The sequence below is a fragment of the Schistocerca americana genome, chromosome 1 (genome assembly GCF_021461395.2).
Source record: "Schistocerca americana isolate TAMUIC-IGC-003095 chromosome 1, iqSchAmer2.1, whole genome shotgun sequence".
Lineage (NCBI taxonomy): Eukaryota > Metazoa > Arthropoda > Insecta > Orthoptera > Acrididae > Schistocerca > Schistocerca americana.
In genome coordinates, this window is record NC_060119.1 from 177,030,337 (window position 1) to 177,054,379 (window position 24,043).

At 42.1% G+C, this 24,043-nt stretch overlaps 1 protein-coding gene across 1 annotated transcript in view; it reads right to left on the reverse strand.

The window, feature by feature from the left end:
• Positions 1-24,043, reverse strand: part of LOC124613988 (trithorax group protein osa-like) — a gene marked incomplete at its 5' end in the record, with an annotated part of 283,482 nt that overhangs the window by 121,326 nt on the left and 138,113 nt on the right. Inside the window, one exon of the mRNA XM_047142819.1 lies at positions 321-515. Coding sequence (XP_046998775.1) covers positions 321-515 — 195 coding nt within the window. The remainder of the gene's footprint in view (positions 1-320; positions 516-24,043) is intronic.

Consider the following 24,043-nt stretch of genomic DNA (forward strand, 5'->3'; position numbering starts at 1 on the left):
AAGCGTCGACGAGCCCGAGGATTACGTCGCAGGGCACCACGCTTTTGCTCCGTTACAGAGAAAGGTTGTAGGCAACTTTCAGCCAAATTTAGAACTTCTGGGTCACAATGGGAAACAATTAAGAGGTTTCGAAAGAGTGTTTCTTTAATTGTGTTGCGCAGTATAATTGGAAATTGAATGGACGGAGAAGTCTTGAAGATTATAAGGCAAACTTGGCTGTTTTTGTGATTCATGCGTTCGGCTATGCGAAGTATGTGTCAGTGTACCGTATTCGGCCTGTAAGATGTTGTAGCGGGTGAAAGAACTGCTCTGGTGCTCACCTGAGTGGTTCGGAGTCCTGACCGTCGCGCGGCTTGCTTTTGGGCTTGTTGGCGCGTGGGCAGCCCGACAGCGAACGGTGCGACGAGTAGTTACCGGTGGCATGACCTGAGCCGTCGCACCCCGGTGTCGGGCACTTCAGCTCTTGTGAGTGCGCCTGGATTTGTGACCGGTCGGCACGCGGGCAACCGGACAGGCTGTGGCAGAAAGCAGAATTACATCGTAAGTGAGCAGCACAGCAATAACAGCAAGCAGCCAATGTCGCGAATCTTTTATACAGCTCGTACTGTCAGCCTGGAACGGCCGCAGGATCATGTAGGTAGCTCAGGACATCAAACGTAGTATATCATTTTGCACACAATTACACCTTCTTTTCTATGGTGCGCAAATCGTTATTAGCGCTTCTGGATACTGTAATCATTCATAGGCACTAAAATTTGGTATCGAAATGTGCCGGCTATAGCGCCACTAACTGCTCTGTTTTCCAAGTTTACGGAATGTATGTTTGATAATGACCATGTGTTCGATTTCTGAATAACAAGCTGAACGTGCTTGACTAGTCGGAAGGAGTAGTTATGATCAGTAGTCCCCATTCCAGTTTTAGTTTTGTCTGCAGTGAATCTGTTTTGATATTTTCTTTCCGCTAATTCGTGTTTTAAGGGCAATCTTCGTTAACGGAGAAGACCTCTTTATAAATATTAATTTCATTATTTATTTATAAAATATTCATTTCAGTAATCATGTCGGAAACAAACACCTGCAAAATATATCTTGATTTGAGCAAAATAGATGATCGACTTGAGAAATAGTTTATTCCAATAATAACCGCTGGTGAATTCTAGCTCTGTCCCTGTAAATGTGAGATGTACGTGGCCGTACTCCACGGTTCCTACCGCACCTTTTCCGCAGGAGCGGAAACTAAGCTTCACAACATTCTGATCTCAGATTTCACTCCATAAATTAAGTTGAAATAGATACGTCTCCACTGCAATAATGAAAATAATGAGGCTAAATAATTTTTCGCAGGTATTCAAAGACGTATGACGGCAAACAAGGTTGTAAATCATTCAGAATAGTAAGGTAGGGTGAGATAGCGATTGTTATCGGATAGTTTTAATTGTCAGGTCTTAATCGTCATCTAGCATAGAACTACACCTACATTTTGAAAACAAATTAGGAAATATGATTAACAACTACATTGACGTAAGAGTCTCAAAGCTGAAGTTCCTGTGCTTATCGGTAATGGACGTTGAAGAAGGAAGGAGCTGCAGTTCCTTTTGACATACTTTCGTAGTGTCTTCATATCAGTGGAAATACTGTAACTCCAACGATCTTTCCCTGCGGCATTCATGCCTCAAGGACATATAGAGCGTAAGTTTCCAGAAGAATCAACCAATATATTGCTTCTTACTACGTACATCTCGTCAAAAGACCATGAAGGTAAAATTAGAGAGATTCGAACCAGCAATCGTTCTTCCCGCGAACCATACGCGGATGGGACAGGAAAAGGAGGGAAGTGGCAGCTGTATGTAAAGTACTTTCTTCGACACATCATTAGGTGGCTCGCGGAGACTGTCGTAGTGTAGATATAGTGAAGAAGTAGCTTGCGATCAACTAACAGATTTCGCCCGACGTCACTACAATGGTACGCGAGTGTCATATAAAACTGCCAGTTACTTGCACAATTTGGGCTTCATAGTCACAGACACTTGAAACTTCTTTACATTGTAATTTGGTCTTGGAAGAAACAGAAAGCTTGCTAGAAGGGAGAAACGATCGGCAGTGAGACAAGAATAAACTAATGGTTGCTCGTTCCAAGCTTCACTATAGCACTCTCTGCTAGAAATATCTTGCTATTGTTTCTGCATCCTAACGTACCTTCTTAGTCTCTGTCCCTAACATTGCAATGTTACAATCTCTGATGTCGCTAGCGGAAAAAAACTGTATTTTGGATTAGCAATGTTATATCTTTCACGAACAATCAAAGTTTATACCGTCTATGATTTTCCATATCAAAAAACATGTACTACTGTGCTACTATACATCGAAGGAATTCTGCTGTTCCACACGTTATCTTTCCAAGCTTCAAGTCCAGGAGTTGGTTTCCAACAAGACGACGCTAGCCTACTGATGGCCCTGAGATTCCATTTGTGCGTATGCTGTACTCACGTACTTCAAGTAGAGCCCCCACCCGTAATACAGGGAATATTTGATAATGGGCAGGAATAGACAGGACGCCGTATTCATGATTTGGAATATGAACTGCACCTGCACTCCGCGATTGTTCGACAGCAACATGTAATTTCAGCACTAAGCGATTCAACCCTTTATGAACAGTACAATATTTGGGGATGTGTGGGCTGTTATTTATTACAACTCTGATGTCACTGATAAACAGCAGGTCGTGTTGCTTTAACATTCAGTGTCGTAATTGGTTTTCTGGCAGGGATGTGTGCTGCACCAAGACTGCGCTTTCAGTTACCAAGACGTCAATTCAATGAATGACGGCGCCGTATATGTGATATAGTGCAATATGAAAAGGAAACATTTTTATTACTGCGAACGTCTTTAGCGGATTTCAGTCGATTTATAAAATTTATAAGTTATTACAGAAATTTCTGTTCAAGGAGAATGTCAACGAGTGAATGACTGAGTTCTAGTGGATATACAAATTTTGTACATTTAAGGCGTACAGATTTTAAATTTCATGAGTCTTTTAAAGAGGTTGTTCAAAAGGTAGTAAAACTCTTCATATGACCCTAATTGTCATAATCCATTAGGTTTTTATTATAATTTATGAAAAGTCGTGACTTTCTATAGCGATTAAAAGCATATACGGGCAAAATGTAGTGACATCTGTGCATTCGAAATAAAGGATTGTATCGAACAACCAGCACCATTTTTTTATGTTGCTGTTTGCAGGAACTGCATCGAAGATACGCGGACATGGGCTGCAATGTTTTCACATATGAAATATTACACAACAGGCAGTTTATGAATTATGGGCAACAACTAGGAACAATACAAATTGCAAGCAACAGGGTGTTGAACAAGAATCACTGAAGCAAGTACGTCGAAAGATTTTTACTAATTTTTTGCCTAGATAGTTATCGCATGCATGCTTTGAATAGGCCCTTTTTATTAGCTCGCATAATGCCAAAACCAGAGTTCGATTACTGCTGTTCAGTGATAATCCGAGTTGAGTAGCAGGTATACCAGAGGGATTTAAGAGTAAATGTGGCGAGCACACGAAAATACGTTACCGCCATTCTTGAGCGTTTCGAAAAAAACATTTAACACATGTAAGCTTCGAGCATAGTTCTCATTGTACCTTTTTCTTTTAAAAGTTCTTACGATTCAGTATCAAGTCTTTTAATGCGTTACGTCTAATTCTTCTTAACAATTTTGCGAGAAAGCCACGGACAAAAATTGGAAGTGTTGTTTCCAGGAAGAAACACATATTGGATCGTTTGTCTCTTTGTACAGATCACTGCCGTAAGGAACTTCTTCGAAAAGTCTTCGGGAAGTATAAAAATAAATTAAAACTTTTCAGTTTTTTCGAAACGCTTTCAGAGGATCTTCCCCTTTCTATGCGTATTAGGAAGTACAGCTTGTAACGACATCTTATTGACCGTACTGGTTTTTCCGTTTTTCCGTTCTCTTGGTAAGAGACCGTGAATTATAAAAAGTCCCTTAGTAAGAAACAGTGAATTATAAAAAGTCGGTGAGTAATATTCTTTTGTTATTTGTACGAGTCTTTTTCCGTCTATTCTTGTCCATCGTGCTGTGCTTCTCCAATAAGTACATTTCTGGTTTCCTTGGTCTTCTTTCTTTCTCTTTCGTTATAGCATGTACCTCATTCCCATACACTAGCGTAGGAATAATCATTGTTTTGTAAAATTACACGTGGTCCCTGCTTTTCCTTTCTTTTTAAACCTTTAAATGTTGCCGTTAATGTAACTGAATCTTCGTATTATGTTTCCAGTGCACATTTGTTCTTGGAATTATATCCGTTGCTATTTCCGAATCTTATGCTCGCTTTTTATTATTGCCTCTCGCAGTTTTATATAATAAACTTTATCGGATTCTCTCATATAGCCTGTAAACAAAAGATGAGTTTTTCTTTGATATGCAAGAATGTTTCTCAATTATTTGGTTAACGGTAAAATGTAATCTATACATGATCTCGTTTGCTTTTCTAGTATGCTTTCTTTTATTTTCTGGGTTTTAATTCCGAGTATATCGTATAAGCTGTGTTAAGCAAGGACATTTATAGTTTTCGAACTTTTCTCTTTTCCCTTGTTCTATGTAAGTTGGCAACAACAGATAGTCTCTACTCTTGTGGCACCTTTTCTTGAGTCCACGTTGTGTTAAATAAGATCCATATGTATGTCGTTATCTAGGCGAAGAATAGAACGTGTGGTAATGGCGTCTATTCATCTGCTCAAAATCAGTGAAGGATGGAGCAATTGACTGTCAGGAGGGGAGGTCGGAGGGCAAGGGGAAGGGAAATGTTGTAATGTTTCATATTTCAATTTTGGAGACTAGAAAGCTGTTGAGAATTTTGACATATACCTTAGATTATTTGTGGCCTGGCTTTAAACACACCACCAGATTTGAGGGTAAACAGATTATGTAGACTGAAGGAAACTTGAATAGCATGCTGTGAGAGCCACCTTAGGGTTTTTAGATTCAGACATGTATTTCGACAAATAGAAATTCTATTCATTCTGGCGCTTATTTATAACTGATTCAAAAATGTGGCTAACATAAGTAATTACACATCTAACTAGTGGATAGCTTTCCTCCTAGCTCTGATGCAGGATTTAATTAACGATAAAGCACCATCCATCTATATGTTTGCATCAGGTGAATGTATGCCCTGCAAAAAGAAAAGTTGTTTCAAGTGTGGGTCTGAAACGTATTCCATCGTATGCAGTACAGTTTTTCACGACCATTGTAACGAAATGTGAGACGGTTTGGGCTTCAGCCATATAGCAAAACTTTTTGCTGGATATTTTGTAGCCTCCATATTGTTGGCTGTTAGTGTATTATAATTTCGCGCAGTAGTATGCGTTGAAATTACCATCGTGTGGAAATGCTTCGGAATGAGTTATGTTTGAATGGAAACTGTGCACGTTTTAGACAAATATCTTACTAACTTGTGATACATGGTGAATTACTCTGTGACTGAAACAAATCTAAGGAGACCGCAGGCACTGTACACTTGAGTAAAAAAACAGATGGATCGTTGGTGTAACGCTACTGCTACATTATTGTTCTGAACGTATGTTTATGATAGCGGTAAGAGAATGAAAAAAAAAACGTCATTATGTTGTATAACCCTTTGTCGTACCACGATTCGTGGAAGTACTCATGGGAGTAACCATTGAAATCTGAGTGCAGAATGTTGTTATTTTGAAAAATAATTTATTTTTTCAAGCGTAGTTGAAAAGCTGCGGAGTAAATCATAAACTGAAAGGAGAATTCTATTCCGCATATGTTTGGGCCTTACTTTGCGATCCACTTTAGTTAACGTCCAGGAACTGTAAATTATAAACAGCCGGGCGCTAACAGACGTACATGTGGAGTACAGCATGTTAGACTCCTTAACGATGGCATGACAACACGCTTCATTAACAAAAGACGCGCGCGCTAATCCTTCAGTGTTTCTTGTTCTTTCAGCCCTGACAATTTGCATAAAGCAAAATTTAAGCATGCCAAATGCTCATTCAATCAAGTATTTGTGAAACAATCATCTATAATTTACGGTTCTACTGTTTGCTCTTGAGTGAAAAGAGAAGGTGAAGATCGATCAGGTCCGCAACAATGTATGTAGAGCCATTACACAGAGCAATTTACTCTGCGGAAATCCGACAAGCGTTAAGACTTGATGCAAGTAAACTGTCAACTCCACAACAACAACCTACAGAGAAAACACCAATTTCATACACTTACAAAACATACCACGTGCAATCAGCTATTTTTAAAGAAAAACAATAAGGATTACGACAAGAACGAAAGAGCAAAATACGATGCTGCTAACTGAAAAACACAGACGATAAAAATAAAGTCGAACAGACAGTCACATCACACACACATATTGTGTCGGAGACGCGGGTCGGGGTGGGCGGGGGCGCGCCGTGCAGTGTGCCCGGCGGCAGCTGCAGGGCGCAACGATTGCCAAGCAACACAACAGAATAGAGGGGGGGAGCGGGACCTGACCCAGAGCCAAGGCGTGGCGAGGCGCGGGCAGGGCTGGCGGCAGGCGCCCACTACTGAACACAGGTGTCAAGGGGGGTTCCAAAAAGATACTGCTAAAAACAAAGAAGGCACAATACGATCAAATACGGTCAAAAGTCGAAAAAAAAAGGTGAACACATGGACCGACTAATGCTAGCCTGCCGCGGACCGGGAGCGGGCAGTGGGCGTGCGGGCCAGCCCGCGGCAGGCTACCACAATACCTGAAAGTCTGCGCTTGCCTTCTGTGGGTGGCGTAGTTGCCAGACACATGGCCCATGCCGTCGCAGCCCACCGTGGGACACTGGATCAGCTCCTTACCGTCCCTGCCTCTGTGCGCGGGCCGGGGGGCAGGGGGGCCGGGGGGGCCTGCGCCGGAGCTCGGCCGCACGCGCCACCCGCTGCGCAGCAAAACACGCCCGTCATACCGCGCCTAACGCCTATTGACGCCTCCTGTGAACTTAAACATCTTTACACAAATCAGCGTGCCAGCATGCTCCACACATTTTGCGCTTCTTTCGCTATGCCCGCAACTGTCAAGTTTCTGTCATCTCCGTATAGTCCACAAGTAAATTGAAGAGTGAGCAGCGCTCGTATTAGAGGAAATTTCCTTTCCCGGAAGAACGCTACAAATGCTATACCTGTACGCTAATACTGTACTCTTCTTTTTTTAAAGCAGTGAGTTGATGTGTGTGTGCATTTCTTGTGTTTCTTATAGCAGTTACTAGCGTAAGTACTGGGTGATCAAAAAGTCAGTATAAATTTGAAAACTTAATAAACTACGGAATAATGTAGATAGAGAGGTAAAAACTGACACACATGTTTGGAATGACATGGGGTTTTATTAGAACAAAAAAAAAACAAAAAAAAAAAAAAAAAAAAACAAAGTTCACAAAATGTCCAGCAAAACGCCAGTAACTGCTACCGTGACGGGTGAGAGGTACGCCGATATGTTACAGAATCGCATCATCCCCAGCCTGGCTGATAAACACCTGCTGGAACGTACGATTTTTATGCAGGATGGCGCTCCACTCCATATTGCTAGACGCGTGAAAGATCTCTTGCGCGCGTCGTTTGGTGATGATCGTGTGCTCAGCCACCACTTTCCTCATGCTTGGCCTCCCAGGTCCCCAGGCCTCAGTCCGTGCGATTTTTGGCTTTGGGGTTACCTGAAGTCGCAAGTGTACCGTGATCGACCGACATCTCTAGAAATGCTGAAAGACAACATCCGACGCCAATGCCTCACCATAACTGCGGACATGCTTTACAGTGCTGTTCACGTTATTCCTCGACTACAGCTATTGTTGAGGAATGATAGTGGACATATTGAGCATTTCCTGTAAAGAACGTCATCTTTGCTTTGTCTTACTTTGTTATGCTAATTATTGCTATTCTGATCAGATGAAGTGTCGTCTGTCAGACATTTGAACTTTTGTATTTTTTAGGTTCTAATAAAACCCGATGTCATTCCAAGCATGTGTGTCAATTTGTACCTCTCTAACTACATTATTAAGTGATTTATTCAGTTGTCAAATTTATACTGACTTTTTCATCATCCGGTAGTTAATAAAAGTTTTCGCCGATAGAATATGTTCCGATCTTGTAAAATCTTTGATGCTTACGCAATATAGGACATTGTTTCGAAATTCGAGATAAAGCCCTCAGGATTTGTGAGTAACGATACCTCTACGCATTCCGTAACTAAATCTATATCTCGGTTACTATAAATCCTATTCTAACAACGGAACCTCCCCATCGCACCCCCCTCAGATTTAGTTATAAGTTGACACAGTGGATAGGCCTTGAAAAACTGAACATAGATCAATCGAGAAAACAGGAAGAAGTTGTGTGGAACTACGAAAAAAATAAGCAAAATACACAAACTTAGTAGTCCATGCGTAAGATAGGCAACATTAAGGAGAGAGTGAGCTCAGGAGCGCCGTGGTCCCGTGGTTAGCGTGAGCAGCTGCGGAAGGAGAGGTCCTTGGTTCAACTCTTCCCTCGAGTGAAAAGTTTACATTCTTTATTTTCGCAAAGTTATGAACCGTCCGTTCGTTCATTGACGTCTCTGTTCACTGTAATAAGTTTAGTGTCTGTGTTTTGCGACCGCACCGCAAAACCGTGCGATTAGTAGACGAAAGGACGTGCCTCTCCAATGGGAGCTGAAAACATTTGATCGCAAGGTCATAGGTCAACCGATTCCTCCACAGGAAAACACGTCTGATATATTCTATACGACGTTGGTGACGGCATGTGCGTCACATGACAGGAAAATGTTGTCGACCCACCTAACTTGTACACTTGGCGAATGGGTAAAAAGATTCTTCTACCTTGCCCGATTTAGGTTTTCTTGTGGATGTGATAATCACTCCCAAAAAAGTGATGAAAACATAAGAGTTTGTCACATAAACTGCAACAAATGAATGCAACAGTTTCACAGTCGCACAGTTTTCCTTGTGCTCTCTCAAAACATATGTTTTTAACGTTTTCAAATTTTTCCGTGTGTAGACCGTCAAATCCTGCATATGCCCAAGCAAATCTGAACATGTCCTGGAATTTTGGAGAGCGAAGTTGATTATGTGTGAGTGTCTGAAATTTGATAATTCTCTGAAAATAAAAAATTAAACCTCTCACTCGAGGGAAAACTTGAACCAAGGACCTCTGGTTCCGCAGAGGCTCACGCTAACTATGGGACCACGACGCTCCTAAGCTCACGTCCTCCTTGATGTTGCATATCTTGCGCATGGACTACTCAGTTTGTATATTTCGCTTATTTTTTTTTTCATAGTTCCACACAACTTCTTCCTGTTTTCTCGATTGATCTGAGTTCAGTATTTCAAGGCCTATCCACTGTGCCAACTTATAACTAAATCTGAGGGGGGTGCGATGGGGAGGTTCCCATGTAAGATACAAAGCTGATATGTCATGAAGTGGTGCAATCTCTCTTAAAACACGTATGCTGATCTCGAGTTACACACGAAAAACTTCTACAATGAATCCCGTCGTATATCTCTGAGAGAACCGACTTTTTTATTTTTTTTATTTTTTTTAAGCGATTGAAATTCTTTAGGAAGATTGGTGTACACATTGTTGGAATCCCTAACAAAATACATCCGTTTAGGAGGGCATAATTGAAGTTCATGCATTGGCACGGATAGGCATTGCGCTCTGTATGTGTAGTCGACTCATAAATAGTATTTTAATCTGTCACTCTTGTGAGATTCTTTGCTATCTAATTTACTACATGATTTTGTTGTCTGATAGAAGGCAGTCTCATTCTGTAAGCGTAGTGTTGATGTAGTTAATGAAAATAATGGCTTCCTGGACGTCTCAGTGCACTGTGTTGCCATTACTATCAAAGGCGCGCTGCGGAGGGTTGGTAAAACATTGGGAAACAGCTCATAGGTGTTCCCTGAACGTAGCCAGGTAAAAGATGGGGACTTGCTTGCTCACTCTTCAATCTGCCGACGGCTGTACGCGTAGAATCACGCGAATTTTATTGCTTTTCGAAAGACATCTTCGGGACAAACGCATCTCGGCTTTAAATAGTGAGAAGGGCCTCGTGGGAGAGAACAACGGATTATTAAGGAGGCAGGGCTGCGTGTCCAAAGTGACGTCAGGCGTAGTTTTAATTTATGGTGTTGAATGATTGAAAATTTGTTGCACAGTGGATCTAAAGGAATACGGTAAATGGGTAAATACAAGGTAATTTCCACAGCAAAGAGAAACGACTCGATAGTATACGATCAAACTATTAGTGGCGAGCGTCTGAAGTACGCCACATCCTTAAATTATTAAGGTGCAATACTAATAAGCGAAATGAAATGCGACGAACATATAAAATTAGCATTACAGAAGGCGAATAGAAGAACTCGATTTGTTTGAGGAGATCTGGGAAAGAGCAATGCATCCGTTAACCAAATCACACACAAAAAGTTACAGCGACCAGTTCTAGAGTACTGTTTTAGCGTTTTCAATCATTATCAATGACAATAGACAGAGAACGAATTCAAAGACACGCTGCTAGGATCGTAACAGATCGGTATCACCCATCAGAAGGTGTAACAGTGATGCTCAGGGAATTTAATTTCTTTGGAAGAAAGCGACGATCTTGTCGCGAAATCCTGATGCATAAATATAAAGAAACGGCATTGGAAGAAGACTGTGCAACCATTTTGCTCCCTCCATCGTACATCTCTCGTAGGGATCATGAGAATAAGAGAAGATAGATTAGGGCGTGTACAGAGTCATGTAGATGGCTTTTTCCCTCTCCTAATATGCGACTGTAGAAGTACAGAAGAACGGTAATATTGGTACATATTATCCTTTGCCATCAAATACTGTACAATAACATGTGTATATATGCAGATCTATGAGTTCGCAAGGGTGCTCTGTGTGTAATATCATACAACTAAGGCTTCCTGATCGATACGAACGTTTTATCAGGAACTAGGATAATCATGCGTGGACTTTCCTGGCTCTTCCCTTGTGCTGGTGTACCAGATACCCTACAACAGTTTATTTTTTATTATTGTAAATTTGGCCGGCCAGTGTGATCGAGCGGTTCTAGGCGCTTCAGGCTGGAACCTCGCGACCGCTTCGGTCGCATGTTCGAATCCTGCCTCGGGCATGGATGTGTGTGATGTCCTTAGGTTAGTTAGGTTTAAGTAGTTCTAAGATCTAGGGGACTGATGACCTCAGATGTTAAGCCCCATAGTTCTCAGAGCCTTTTGAACCATTTCTAAATTTAAAACATTTCGTCGACAATGCGATCATTAACTACGCCTCATTGACAGAATATATACTGCCACTACTAGGGTCCCTCATTTAAGGGAACGACAAATGAATTGAAACTGGCTCTTAACTCAGCTTCTTCCGTTTACGCTTCCTTCCACGGATGACAATCAAGCTGAATGACAACCAAGCTGGACACATCACTGAAGAGTTAATGAGATTCCAGGCCTAAGGCGTGTATGGAGACGCCCTGGACAGCGGCAGGATCCCAACCCAACTGTCTCCCGCCATACGGTCCGTCAGCCAGGACTGATGGCCTGCGGTGCCGTTTCTTTTTACAGCAGGACCCCTTTGATTGTCATCCGTGGCACCCTTACAACACGGCGGTACGTCCACGATATTCTACGCCTCGTTTTGTTGCATTTCGTGGCAAGCCGTCCTGGGCTTATATTTCATCAAGATAATGTCCGCCCACACACGGCGAGAGATTTTACTGCTTGGCTTCGGGCTTGCCAAACCATACCTCGGCCAGCAAAATCACCGGATCTCTCCTCAATTGAGAAAGTTTGGAGCATTATGGGCAGGGCACTCCGACCGGCTCAGGATTTTGACGGTTTAACGCGCCAATTGGAGAAAATTTGACACGGTATCGCCCAGGACGACATCCAACGACTCTCAATCAAAGCAAGCCAAATAACTGATTGCATAATGGCTACAGGTGGACCAATGCGTGATTGACTTGCGCAATTTGTGAAGCTCCTTCTCTTGAATAAATTATAGCACTTTTCTGAAAATGTAGTTTTTTTTTTTATTATTTGTCGTAAGGTCTTATGGGACCAAACAGTTGAGGTCATGGGTCCCAAATCTTACGCACTACTTAATTTAACTTACACTAAGGGCAAAATACACACCCACGCTCGAAGGAGAACTCGAACCACCGGGGAGGGGCGGGGGGGGGGGGGGAGGGGCAGGGCGCGGACCGTGACAAGGCGCCTTAGTCCGCTGGGCTACCCCGCGCGGCAGACTGTAGTCATTTGTTTGTCTGTGCATGTATATCACAGCTATCGATTTCCTCCCATTCGGATAATACCTTCGTGGTGCCTCATGTTTTGCTTTAGAGTGTACTACGTAATCAAAATGGTAAAGAAATGCATCAAATGTACGGTACCTAAAACAGGTATGATGTTGTTGACGTCTTAAAGATGTGTATAACTGCAATACGGTTACAGATTCGCTAATCCAACGGTGAATCGTAGGTGCCTGTTACTTGGGACTCTTGCGGTCATTAATTTCTACTGCTGTCACAGCCTGTTTCAGTAACTACTTGATGATAAAACCACTAACCACAAAAAGAACAGCATTTGCTAAGCACTGTCCAGGTATTCCCAATTTCTTGGTACTATTATGGCTTTTGAAAGTGTAAAAGATGTGTAAACTGCATTTCTGATTTCTCGCACTTTTCACATAATACCAGTAATTAAGCACTTTGGCTCTGCATGAGTAGAAATTGCGTACTGTTCACTGTGGCGTGCCATCTTTATCGAAGCTAGAGCGGAGAGTATTTTATGTAAGTATTGGCTGTGAAATTCATGGTTGAAATCTCTATCCGTGGTTTTCTTACATAAGGTGAACGGCAGAATAGTGCTTCAGCGAGGCACGCCACAATCCAACTCTAGTCTGCAATACACCCCCCCCCCCTCTTCCCCCTTCAGCGAGGCATACACACTAACCAGAACTGTAGGAGAAAAACTCGATTTTCATTGACAGCATGATCGCAGACTCGGCTGTTCCTAGTGAGAAGATCATTTGCGGAGAGGCTTGCTGTATTCAGGCGAGCGTCACTAGCAAATTCGAGACCGCCTAGCGAACAAGGGTGATGGTCAGAGGAGATGCAGGCCCCGTGGCCGGCGGACAGATTGGAGAAATATTACGGAGCGCTGGAGTACCCTCGCGTCTTCTAGAGAGCCCTTGTCAGCCATATTGCGGCCGCCTGCGCTTATGATGCGTCCGTCCCTTCTCGATCAGCGACTCGCCGCTCGATATAACCAACTCCAGGGGGCGCCGCTACGTCCGCATACAATACAATGCCAAGCGAATGGGAAGCTCCAGCGGTCTGTTAAGCGATTGACGCAGAGGGAGAGCGGTTGCAGTTTCTCACGATGCATCCATAAACGCTACCAGTTCTCCGAAAAACTTGGCTTAACTCCAGAACACCGAATGCTAGTTTATGGCGTAAGCAGCAAAAGTAAAGGACCAGATGATAATGAAAAGATTTACACGTTACTGCATTGCGTAGATCAACCAGCCAAAAACGGGCCCTTCACAAGACTGGGTCTGGCTATTCATTAATCAAGAAGCTCTCATACAGTCTCGAGTCTATTAGGAAATTACGTGATTTGTTCTGTGTAATTTTTCGAAAAAGGAAATGAAAGTTTATTATTTGACGTCCCGTTGATGACGAGTTCATTAGGAACAGAGAACAATCTCTCACTGGACAAGAGCGAGGAAGGAAAGTTTTATTCTGAAAGTAACCATAATTCAGATCGTTCTAAGCGAGTAAGAGAATCCATGGAAATCTTAATCAAGATAGTCGGACGGAGATTTCAAATCCACTCCTCGCCTTAACCACTGTTCCACCACTCTATATAGAAAATAAAAGAAGGTAAGTTGATCACTGTATCATACGAGTATTTAACTTGAACACCAGTGCAGAATAGTTCTACTAAAATGAGGGGGAAGCCGGAGAAGAAAATTGTTTCATCTACTTCTTCTTCTTTGGCTGTTCCCGCTTCTCTACGGGGTCAGCATTGTTATATTGGTCGAAGTAACGTTAGTGGTAGTTGGTGATCGAACGTCCTTTCTGCCGCCATGTGCTTCATCTGTCCATAAACTATTAGTTAGTGTGGAACTACTTGGAGAAAATCATGGGTGGAGTGACTGGAGGAAGAACCGAAAAAATTCGCTAGAATGGTGACTTATGATCTTATTTCGATCTTATAATATGAATACTGATTTTCTGTAATACACAGAAACAACAGTTAAGCTGCAAAATGTACTATTTTGCTGAGCTATCAAACAATATGGAAAAGGACGGTATCCTGCAGACATGGCATATGTGTAACCAGTGTTGCGTAATTCAGTGCTTTTACTCCCAGTGAAGCACCACTTGATAGCTGCTATGTGTACAGAAATATGTGCCTCCTGTTTGCGGACAAATCAGAACACTGGACCTAACTAAACGGTAGGATATAGCGTTGGCAGCTTGGGGCAAACAGCCGGGAGAGATAGCAAACTGGTCGCTGTGGACGCCCTCGGACAACAAGAAACGCTGTGTTTAGACAATCAGCCTGGGTCAACAAAGCGACACCTCCTTCAGGCAGGCCCCAGCAATGGTCAGCGCTTCATCAAACCGTGGTACCTTGCTCTCTACCAGGCGAAATAGATCGCAAGTGACACACCATACTACTTTTTGAATGACTGAGCTGCGGAAAGTGTTCGCAGAAAGAAAAAAGCTGCTGCACTTCTTCTTGATCACCCAAATCCAATTCTTATAGTAATTATTTTATAGTAATTATTCACTTCAGATTAAGACAAAAACTTATTGATCGATGGACAAAAGTAAGATCTACCACCATTACCATAGTTCTGCTCCTCTTACTTCTGTTCCTCATCCTTGTCATCATCGTCAGTCGTAGGTTTTCAGATTTGTTCCACACAGCGTATCTGTGGCTGTACTACTTTGTTTTTCTAGTAGTCTGTAATTCTGTATTATTGTTTAGTATATTATATATTTTGCTTTGTACTTTCCGTAATTCTTCAAATTTCAGTTTAACTATTCAGTGTTGGTAAAACAGTGCTTGTATTAATTTTGTAAGTTCTCGAATCCTTTCGTAATTATCGAAATCTGTGATGATTTACAGAGTGTTTATAAATGAATATCGGGGTTTTAACGTTTTGTAATATGTATTACATTAAACTTACAGTTATAAATGATATGTCAAATGAAAGAGCAACTCAAACAGTTTTACCAAGAACCTTATAAATGTTCAATGTGAGCACCATTTGTTACACTGCACATATCAAGTCTATAGCCGAGTTCTTCCCAAACGTTGATAAGTGTGTCTTCAGTGATTGTAGCAACAGCTGCTTCAATCCGGTTTCTTAATTCAGGGAGGTCTGCTAGTAGCGGAGGCACGTACAAACGGACCTTGATGAAGCCCCAAAGGAAAAAATCGCATGGCGTCAGGTCGGGTGACAAACCAGTTAAACTGCAGGAAAACTCACTATGACGTGATTCATATGATATAGTACTGCAAGACACAGAAAAGTTATTTTGGGAAGTGGGTGTGAGGAAAATTCGGTCTGTGATTAGCACTATAGTGAGAGATATAAGTGGAACTATCTATCAACATACATTATTGTATGTGGTAGTACCGTATGTGCCAACAGCCTTGCCGCAGTGGTAACACCGTTTCCCGTCAGATCACCGAAGATAAGCGCTGTCGGGCTGGGCTACAACTTGGATGGGTGACCATCCGGTCTGCAGAGCGCTGTTGGCAAGCGGGGTGCACTCAGCGCTTGTGAGGCAAACTGAGGAGCTAATTGATTGAGAAGTAGCGGCTCCGGTCTCGGAAACTGACATACGGCCGGGAGAGCGGTGTGCTGACCACTTGCCCCTTCATATCCGCATCCAGTGACGTCTATGGGCAGAGGATGACACGGCGGCAGTCGGTACCTTTAGGCCTTCATGGAGTGTTCGGGAGGAGTTTAGTTTTAGTACTGTATGTGGCTGATGTCTGAGCATACTTTAGGGGTGTCTTTTTGTGGGAAAACATATGAGTAACTTTGGTCACAGAGACGAAGCTCTGAATGATGTACTACAACAGCGGCTAAAGATACCACCGGCTAGACGAAAAGGAATGCCGGACTTAAGAGATCAATGCAATCGGATCATTTACAGTTAAAATTGATTTTTTGAGGAAGATTTATTAAGAGGGGAAGAGCTACCTGTGAACTGGACTACCTGCCAAGCCCAAAATATGCGTAAGTGAGACAGAATGTGTTACGAGAATTAGTAAAAAAGAAAGGATTTTCCCGGTGTTATATTAGTTTGTTCTGCATGTGTTTTGACTAGTGATGAGCATATGTGTAACTGTGTCCGTAGTTCGTTGCGGTGCCTTGGTGGAGCGAGTGGACACTGAACCTAAATACAGTAAATATTATTAATTATCAGTTTAAATGGTTCAAATGGCTCTGAGCACTATGGGACTTAACATCGGAGGTCATCAGTCCCCTAGAACTTAGAACTACTTAAACCTAACGAACCTAAGGACATCACACACATCCATGCCCGAGGCAGGATTTGAACCTTCGACGTAGCGGTCGCGCGGTTGCAGACTGAAGAGCCTGGAACCGCTCGGCCACTTCGGCCGGCTCATAATCATCAGTAGACTGTTTCCCAGTCTGACAGCACCTGCTATGATGGGATGAATGGCGTGGCATATTCTTTTCTGGTACCAACGTACACCGATGGGACTAATGACATAATGCTCTAAATGATTTTTGTGCAATAATAATAAGAGAAGTTAACAGCTTATGGCATGCCGAGGAGTTGCCAGTGGTGTGTGGTTTAGTAGGAGTTAGTGTAGCACTTACATTGTGTTTTGCGTAATATTGTATGGAACCTTTTAAGCTAATGTGTTGCTGAGTGACCTCCAACAGCAGGGGGAGTTTGGTAACATTAGTGAGTAATCAGTTAAAGAATATTCAGGTCATATGTAAATGAAAGCCAATGGGCTGAAGTTTTGGGTTTAATACGCATTTGCGGGCCAGGGACCAGCGTTCGCAGTACTGCCGACGCTGCAGAACGGCGGGCCGACCACGTCAGCGGCGCCACACTTACCATACCTCCTGCCCGCCACCTTGTTTTGGTATCCGTGGTTAGATGCAGTGCCTTGGCACAGCAAGTGGGCACTGAACCTATATATATATCCATAATTATCAGTAGACGGTTTCGCAGTACGGCAGCACCTACTGTGACGCGACGTCGACGCCAGGCAGCAGGGCAAGCTGGCACCACGGATCTTGGATTACATCACTTACGTGGCGTCTCCTGGTTCTAACTCCACTTCTGTGGACTTGGCGGCTTCCAGCTGGTGGACTACCTCGGGTTCAGCTCAGCAGCAGCTGGACTTCTACTTTAGAGGTCAACCATTCATGACGAGGACGGAGCAGCCACCCATCCACGTGTACTCGTGCAGGCAAACTAACACTGTACTCCTCCGCTGACAAGCGCGGACACCTCTGCTCGGGTCTGTCTTACGCTAGAAGAATCACGGGGGCCTTCCACGTCTGCAGGTGCACACTGACATGAATTGTGCAGTCGTTCCAAGACCGTGCACGAGTTGCCGCTGTGTCTCGCGTCACCAGTCCTGCTCCACTGCTGACGCCAAGCCGATCACTGGCTACAGGTGCTGTAGGTTGTTTTCTAATGAAATCTTTGAATCCTTGAACCACCAATGGTCAGCATCCTGACGTCAAACCATCACTTCAATTCATCTCTGCCACTGTGGAGGTCATCCACCCCAAGCCCCTGCGCAAGGTACCAGAAGTAAGCGACATTTGTCATGGACTGAGCGGCTGGTCCCGGCGGAGGTTCGAGTCCTCCCTCGAGCATGAGTGTTTGTGTTTGTCCTTAGGATATTTAGGTTAAGTAGTGTGTAAGCTTAGGACTGATGACCTTAGCAGTTAAGTCCCATAAGATTTCACACACATTTGAACATTTAAGCGACATCTCCTCTCATTTATTGAGTTCCTTTGGAGAGCCAGCCATGATAAAATTATTCTACCTGATATGCAAGATACGTGAGGCTGGCGAAATACCCCGAAAGCTTAAGAAGTAAAAGATAATTCTAATTACAAAAGAGGCAAGTGCCTACGCTTGTGTTACCGAATTCCCCCCCCCCCCCCTTCCCAGTTACATAAATAATGGGTGCACAATACTAATACGAATCTTTTACAGAGACGTGGGAAGACGGACAGAAACCAACATCAGGAAAGTTTTATTTCTGGGGACATGTAGGAAAACTCAGTGCAGTACTGACCTTACGAGTTATAAGATAGATTAAAAAAGGAAAACAAACGCTTGTAGCTTTTGTAGATTTAGAGAAAGCTTTTGACAATGTTGATCTGAAAAACATTTCGAAATTCTAGACGTAGCAGGGATAAAATAAAGGCAACGGGAGGTATATAATTCCTGACTTCTATGTCTTGTTCTCTAGGGTGTTGGCGAAGCTAGAGCCGGTTCCACAATTCGGTGCAAGGGGGCTTTGTCTAGCCTGTAGATGATGTGTTGTTCTTTCGGTAAACCATGCGAATGGTTGTAAACATAACCTGCTGCGCTGGTCTAAGGCCTCAGAAACATTACCACGGTGGCAGATATTTTCCAGCACCTGTCAGTAACAATCTTATGAGAAGTATTGGAAGGAAGCAGCACTCTACAGAAGCATGTTTTAGCATTGTCAGGAAGTAACTGGTGAGAAAATCTGCAGTCTGTTCCTAAGACAACACACAGAGGTAAATGATACTTTGAGAGCAATGAAAAGGTTGGCTCTTAAACAGTTTTCGTGCAGCTAGTTGGATCTCAAGAAATCGTAAAGTTGTCGCAGTCAAGCTGCGTGCCCTTTGGGATGGAGGTTTTAAAGCGTTTAACATTCCAAGACACCAGGAGTTGTGATCCTGTGTGATCAATAAAGTTACTTTTCCAGTATGTAAAGTCTACAAAAGTTTGAAGGTAGACTCCCATGAGCAGACGTAAAATTCTGTTTAGTCATTTTCCGGTTTTCTAGGTGAATAGTTCAGTTTAGAGTGCTGAGTGGGAAGGTTCCTAATAGTACAATGGAGAGCTAGTTGGGAAGGGAAGGCATGAATTTGGCAAGGCTTATTGAAGCTAATAAAATACATTTGTTTCCATGGAAATTTGAAGTTTAGATCTTTTGTATGTCGACCTACTTACTTTGAACTATTATCCTGTTACGTGAAGTTACTAGAAAGCTTCTAGGTTGTTACTAGGGACTTCGAAGGCTTTATATCAATTATTAGAGGTTATCGTTTCCCAGTCTTGTGGTCGGACTCGGAATCTTTCTGAATGCATTTGGCCAGGGCATCAATTACTTGTTTTGGAATAATGAAAAGTATAGCCCTGTCTCGCCGGTCAAAGCGAGACTGTTGACTCTTATTTAGATTGATTTTAACAGTATACTATTGCAGAGCATTGATCTAGACCTAACGATAAACGTTTCCTAATAAATCTCCGGAGCACCACGTCGCGGTAGTTAAGAAGCGAGTAATACAGGGCTGTAGCCTATTCCCCATGTTATTAAATCTGTACATTTAACAAGCAATAAACGAAAATAAGAGAAATTTGGAAGACGAATTAAAATTTAAGGAGAAGAAACTGAAACTGTAAGATTTACAAATATCACTGAAATTCAGCAAAGAACTTAGATCAGGTGAGCGAAACGGATATTGTCTTAAAGAGGTTGTAAGATGAACATTGACAAGAGTAAAAAAAGAGTAATGCAAGGTATAAGGGGCTTCAGAAATTAAGTTACATACTATTTTAGCAGGCCAAGTAACTGTTGCTGAATGCTGCACTACACTTCAAAGTAACATAGATATACGACATTATTTTTCAAGTAGTCACCAAGTCTCTATAAACAACGGTCAGAACGTTCAACCAATCTTTCAAATTCTCGGGGACAGAAATACGCTCCCTGGTCACGGAGCGACTCGAGAGCTGCTGTGTGAACGTCCTTATCGTCGGGAAATCTGCGATTGCAGCGAATCAGTTCCTCGATTGTCTGAACATTGTCGACTGTGGACGATATCGATAGACTTCCTCCCCGAACAGCATCACTCACGTCTGTGCAACTTGGTCAAATTGTTGACACTATTTCATTGCAGCTGGATGGGACGTTTTATCTGATCCACATGCTACTATAATTTCACGGTAAACCTCTGCACAGTTTAGATGTTTTGACTGCGAGAATCGTACTGTTCCGCGTACTGCAACTCTGGAGTAAGTTTCCATTTGCTGTGCTATTTCACTCCCACATTGTAATGCACCTCTTATCCGTGCCGCAACAGACTGTCCCTGCAGGAAACTCAGGACATGTAATCTCTTCTGATAATGCGCCACTTCGTTTTGTGATGGTCTTAGCGTGGGATGATATGTGTAACGTACTCCATGATATGTCCTCGTAGTAGAATGAAATCAGGGAATTTACGAAAGTAGCAGACGAGTTTTCACTATTTGGTGAGGAAAATAACTAAATATGGTGAAGTAAGAGAAGATATAAAATGTAGACTTGCAATAATAAGAACACTTTTTATGAAAAATTGAAGTATTTTAATATGAAGTCTTTTCTGAAAGTATTTATCTGGGAAGTATCATTGCTCGGCAGTGAAACGTGGGCAACAGCCAAGAAAAGAGTAAAACTTTTAAGTTGTGGTGCTACAAAAGCGTGTTGAAGACTAGATGGATAGTTTAGGTAAATAATGAAGAGTTACTGAATCGAGTCGGGGAGAAAAGAAATTTATGGCACAGCTTGAATAAGTGAAAGGAACAGTTTGCAGGGCACATTCCGAGGAGTCAAGGGACAGCGAGGTGATGAAGGGAAATATGTTAGGTAAAAATTGTTGTGGGAGTCCAAAGCTTGATTAAGGTAAACTTTCATCCGTTTTAGGATGAAAACTAAATTGTTTCTCAGAGATGAAGAGGCGTGCGCAGAATAGAGTAGTACTGACAGCAGCATCAAACCATTTTTCGTGCTTAAGATCACAACATAACAGCATAACGTTACTTCAAAGGATCCGAACCATGGGAGCCACTTCCTTTGCTTTTGTAGTAGACTATTTACAGCCATATATTTCTGTATAAAAATGAACATATATAGTCATAGTTGGACTATGTTTGACCTCGCTCCAGTAACTAAATTGTCTGGAATTGACAATAAAATCATAAAAAACAATTGTCATCATTCATATGCACATGACAAAGTGCTCGTTTCGTCCTGTAATTAAACAGAGAGATAGTACTGGAAATGTTTTACACCCTTACCTAAGATTCTGTAAGTTAGAAAATGAACACCACACAGCTGTAGGAGACATTCTGTGCGCACTCAAACATAATTATGCCTTTCAAAAAGTGCACCGAGGGCTGCGGCGTTTGCGCATGTCGTATGCTATTTTGTGCGTAAACAACCAGTATTTGGATATGTACTTAATTCTTACTGAACCAATGTGTTGTTTTTGTTCTGTAACCAAATTTTTAACCTTTGTCCGTGTAATCGACCAGATTCCTACGTGTACCTGTCATATGACGAAAGAAAATGTTTCTTAAAACTAATTTTCTCTTTACAACTAGTTACAAATCTCTGAAAAAATTTCTCGTGATTCAAAACGTGTTACTCATCGTTCCCAACAATTCCACGCAGTACATCCTGTGTATGCTTTGCAATGCAGTTTCGTTTCACTGTAAACATTTCGTCTCTTTACCATGTTATTTTTGTTTTCAGTTTACTTAAACATTCTTTAAAATTTGTGACCTAACTTGTAAGATGTAAACAGAACATTAACAGTTCCTCACTCTTTTGGCTTAGTTTTATGTTTATAACAACAATGAATCTAAGAAATGTGCATGTTAATTATTACATGGAGTTGAGAATCAGTAGATGCCTTTGAGAAAAGCACGCTTCTTCGCCATTTTATTAAAATCTTCGTATATCCATAATTGAAATGGACGATTTGGGACGTCAGCTAGTATAATGTATGTTAAAAAATGACGAAATTCCTCCAGCTGTATTAAGGTGTTGGTTTTATTGGCGACTACTTTCGATGTTGTTACATCATCATCTTCAGGCCCTGAATACAACATACCATACGTAAACAACCAATGCAGAACAGTAATTTATAAGTTATTATGCAAAACAATTCTATTATAACCATATTACATAATGGGTAATTTTAATGAACTAACTATATTTTTGGCCATTTCCGTTAAAATGCCATCACTCTGGACATTAACCATTTACGTGGTATCACTAAAATACAAATGAAGCTGTATATGTACAATCGTTTTATGATTGGTTAATATCAGGTATTAAAAATGGGAGTATATAAAAGCTTTAAGTGGCAAGCCGTTATTCTAATGGATAATAATATAGGCGTGGAACATTGTAAATTTTTAATATTGAACTACAAAAAGGAGAACATACGCATTGCCAATCAGACATATGTAAGGTAAACTTCATTGTTTTCTAGTAGTGAACCGTGGGCAAGGTGGACTAGAGTTACGCTTGCAACATTCTGTACTGTCATCATATTAAAGTAACAGTGACGTAATTTGCTTAGACAACTTCGTTGTTAACACCACGAAAGAAATGGTAAGGGACCGAAAAAAAATGGTGTGAAACCTAGTTGATACAAGGTAGTCAATAGTTTAAAATACATGATAATCAATTTAAAAAACTATTCATTCCAATAAAAGTAAAAGTTAACACGTTGCTGAAATAATTTCTATGTAGGTGTCTCATCGAAGGCTATGACCAGGGTCTAAAAATAATCAAATTGATAATCAAATTGGAGGAATTTCGTCATTTTTTAACATATTTTATTAAAAGTCTGCTGATCTGCTGACGGAGACTCATTGTCCAGAAAATCACACACAAGGAAGAACTGCATCTTCATTCAATATATATGTATTAAAAGTCTCATCCTTAAATCAGTCTTCATTTGTGGGTTAGATCTAATCACGCCTGCCATGAATGTTAGGAAAACAACGGCACTTTCGAATTATTAACATTATACATCCTTATTCTTCATGTTTACATGTTTATTTCTCAACATAGGCATCCTGGCGACGGCCTCATTTCTCTCAACGAGAGACCAGTTTGTTCATACCGTCGTCAGCATAGAATGATTTTGTTGTCGACGCCACAACGTCGCTTCTGTTTGCTCAGCTTCATCACTATCAAAGTGAAGTCCTCGAAGGTGTTCCTTAAGTTTTGGAAAGAGATGGCTATCGGATGGGGCCAAGTCAGGACTGTATGAAGGATGATCGATGAAAATGAAGCCATGGCGTCGGATTGTTTCAGATGTCTTGTGTGTAGTCTGGCATTGCCATGACGAAAGAGAATGTGCTCCATGTGTGGATGAAGCCGTAGAATCCGAAACTCGTTCGTGCGGCTTTCCCCGTCGGAGGTTCGAGACCTCCCTCGGGCATGGGTGTGTGTGTTGTCCATAGCGTAAGTTAGGTTAAGTTAGATTAGTAGTGTGTAGGCTTAGGGACCGATGACCTCAGCAGTTTGGTCCCATAACACCTTACCACAAATTTCCAATTCGAAACTCGATTACAGCACTCCGTTTCTCACGCACCGAGACAGTTACGTTACACACCGCCATGATACGCACTAAAATTTGGAGCCCTCTAGTGGCAGAGGGCTGCAGATGTATTGACATGAATAATGGAAATGAAGTCCCATGCTTCTTGATAGAGCGTAGGGGAACGATGCGGGAGACCCGCACCGCCGTACTAGGCAAGGTCCGTATGGAGGAGGCTTGCCATTGCCTTCCTCCGACCGTAATGGGGATAAATGATGATGCTGAAGACACAACAACCAGCCATCTCGGGGCAGGTGACAATCCCTGACCCCCCGGGAATCAAACCCGGGACCCCGTGCTCCGGAAGCGA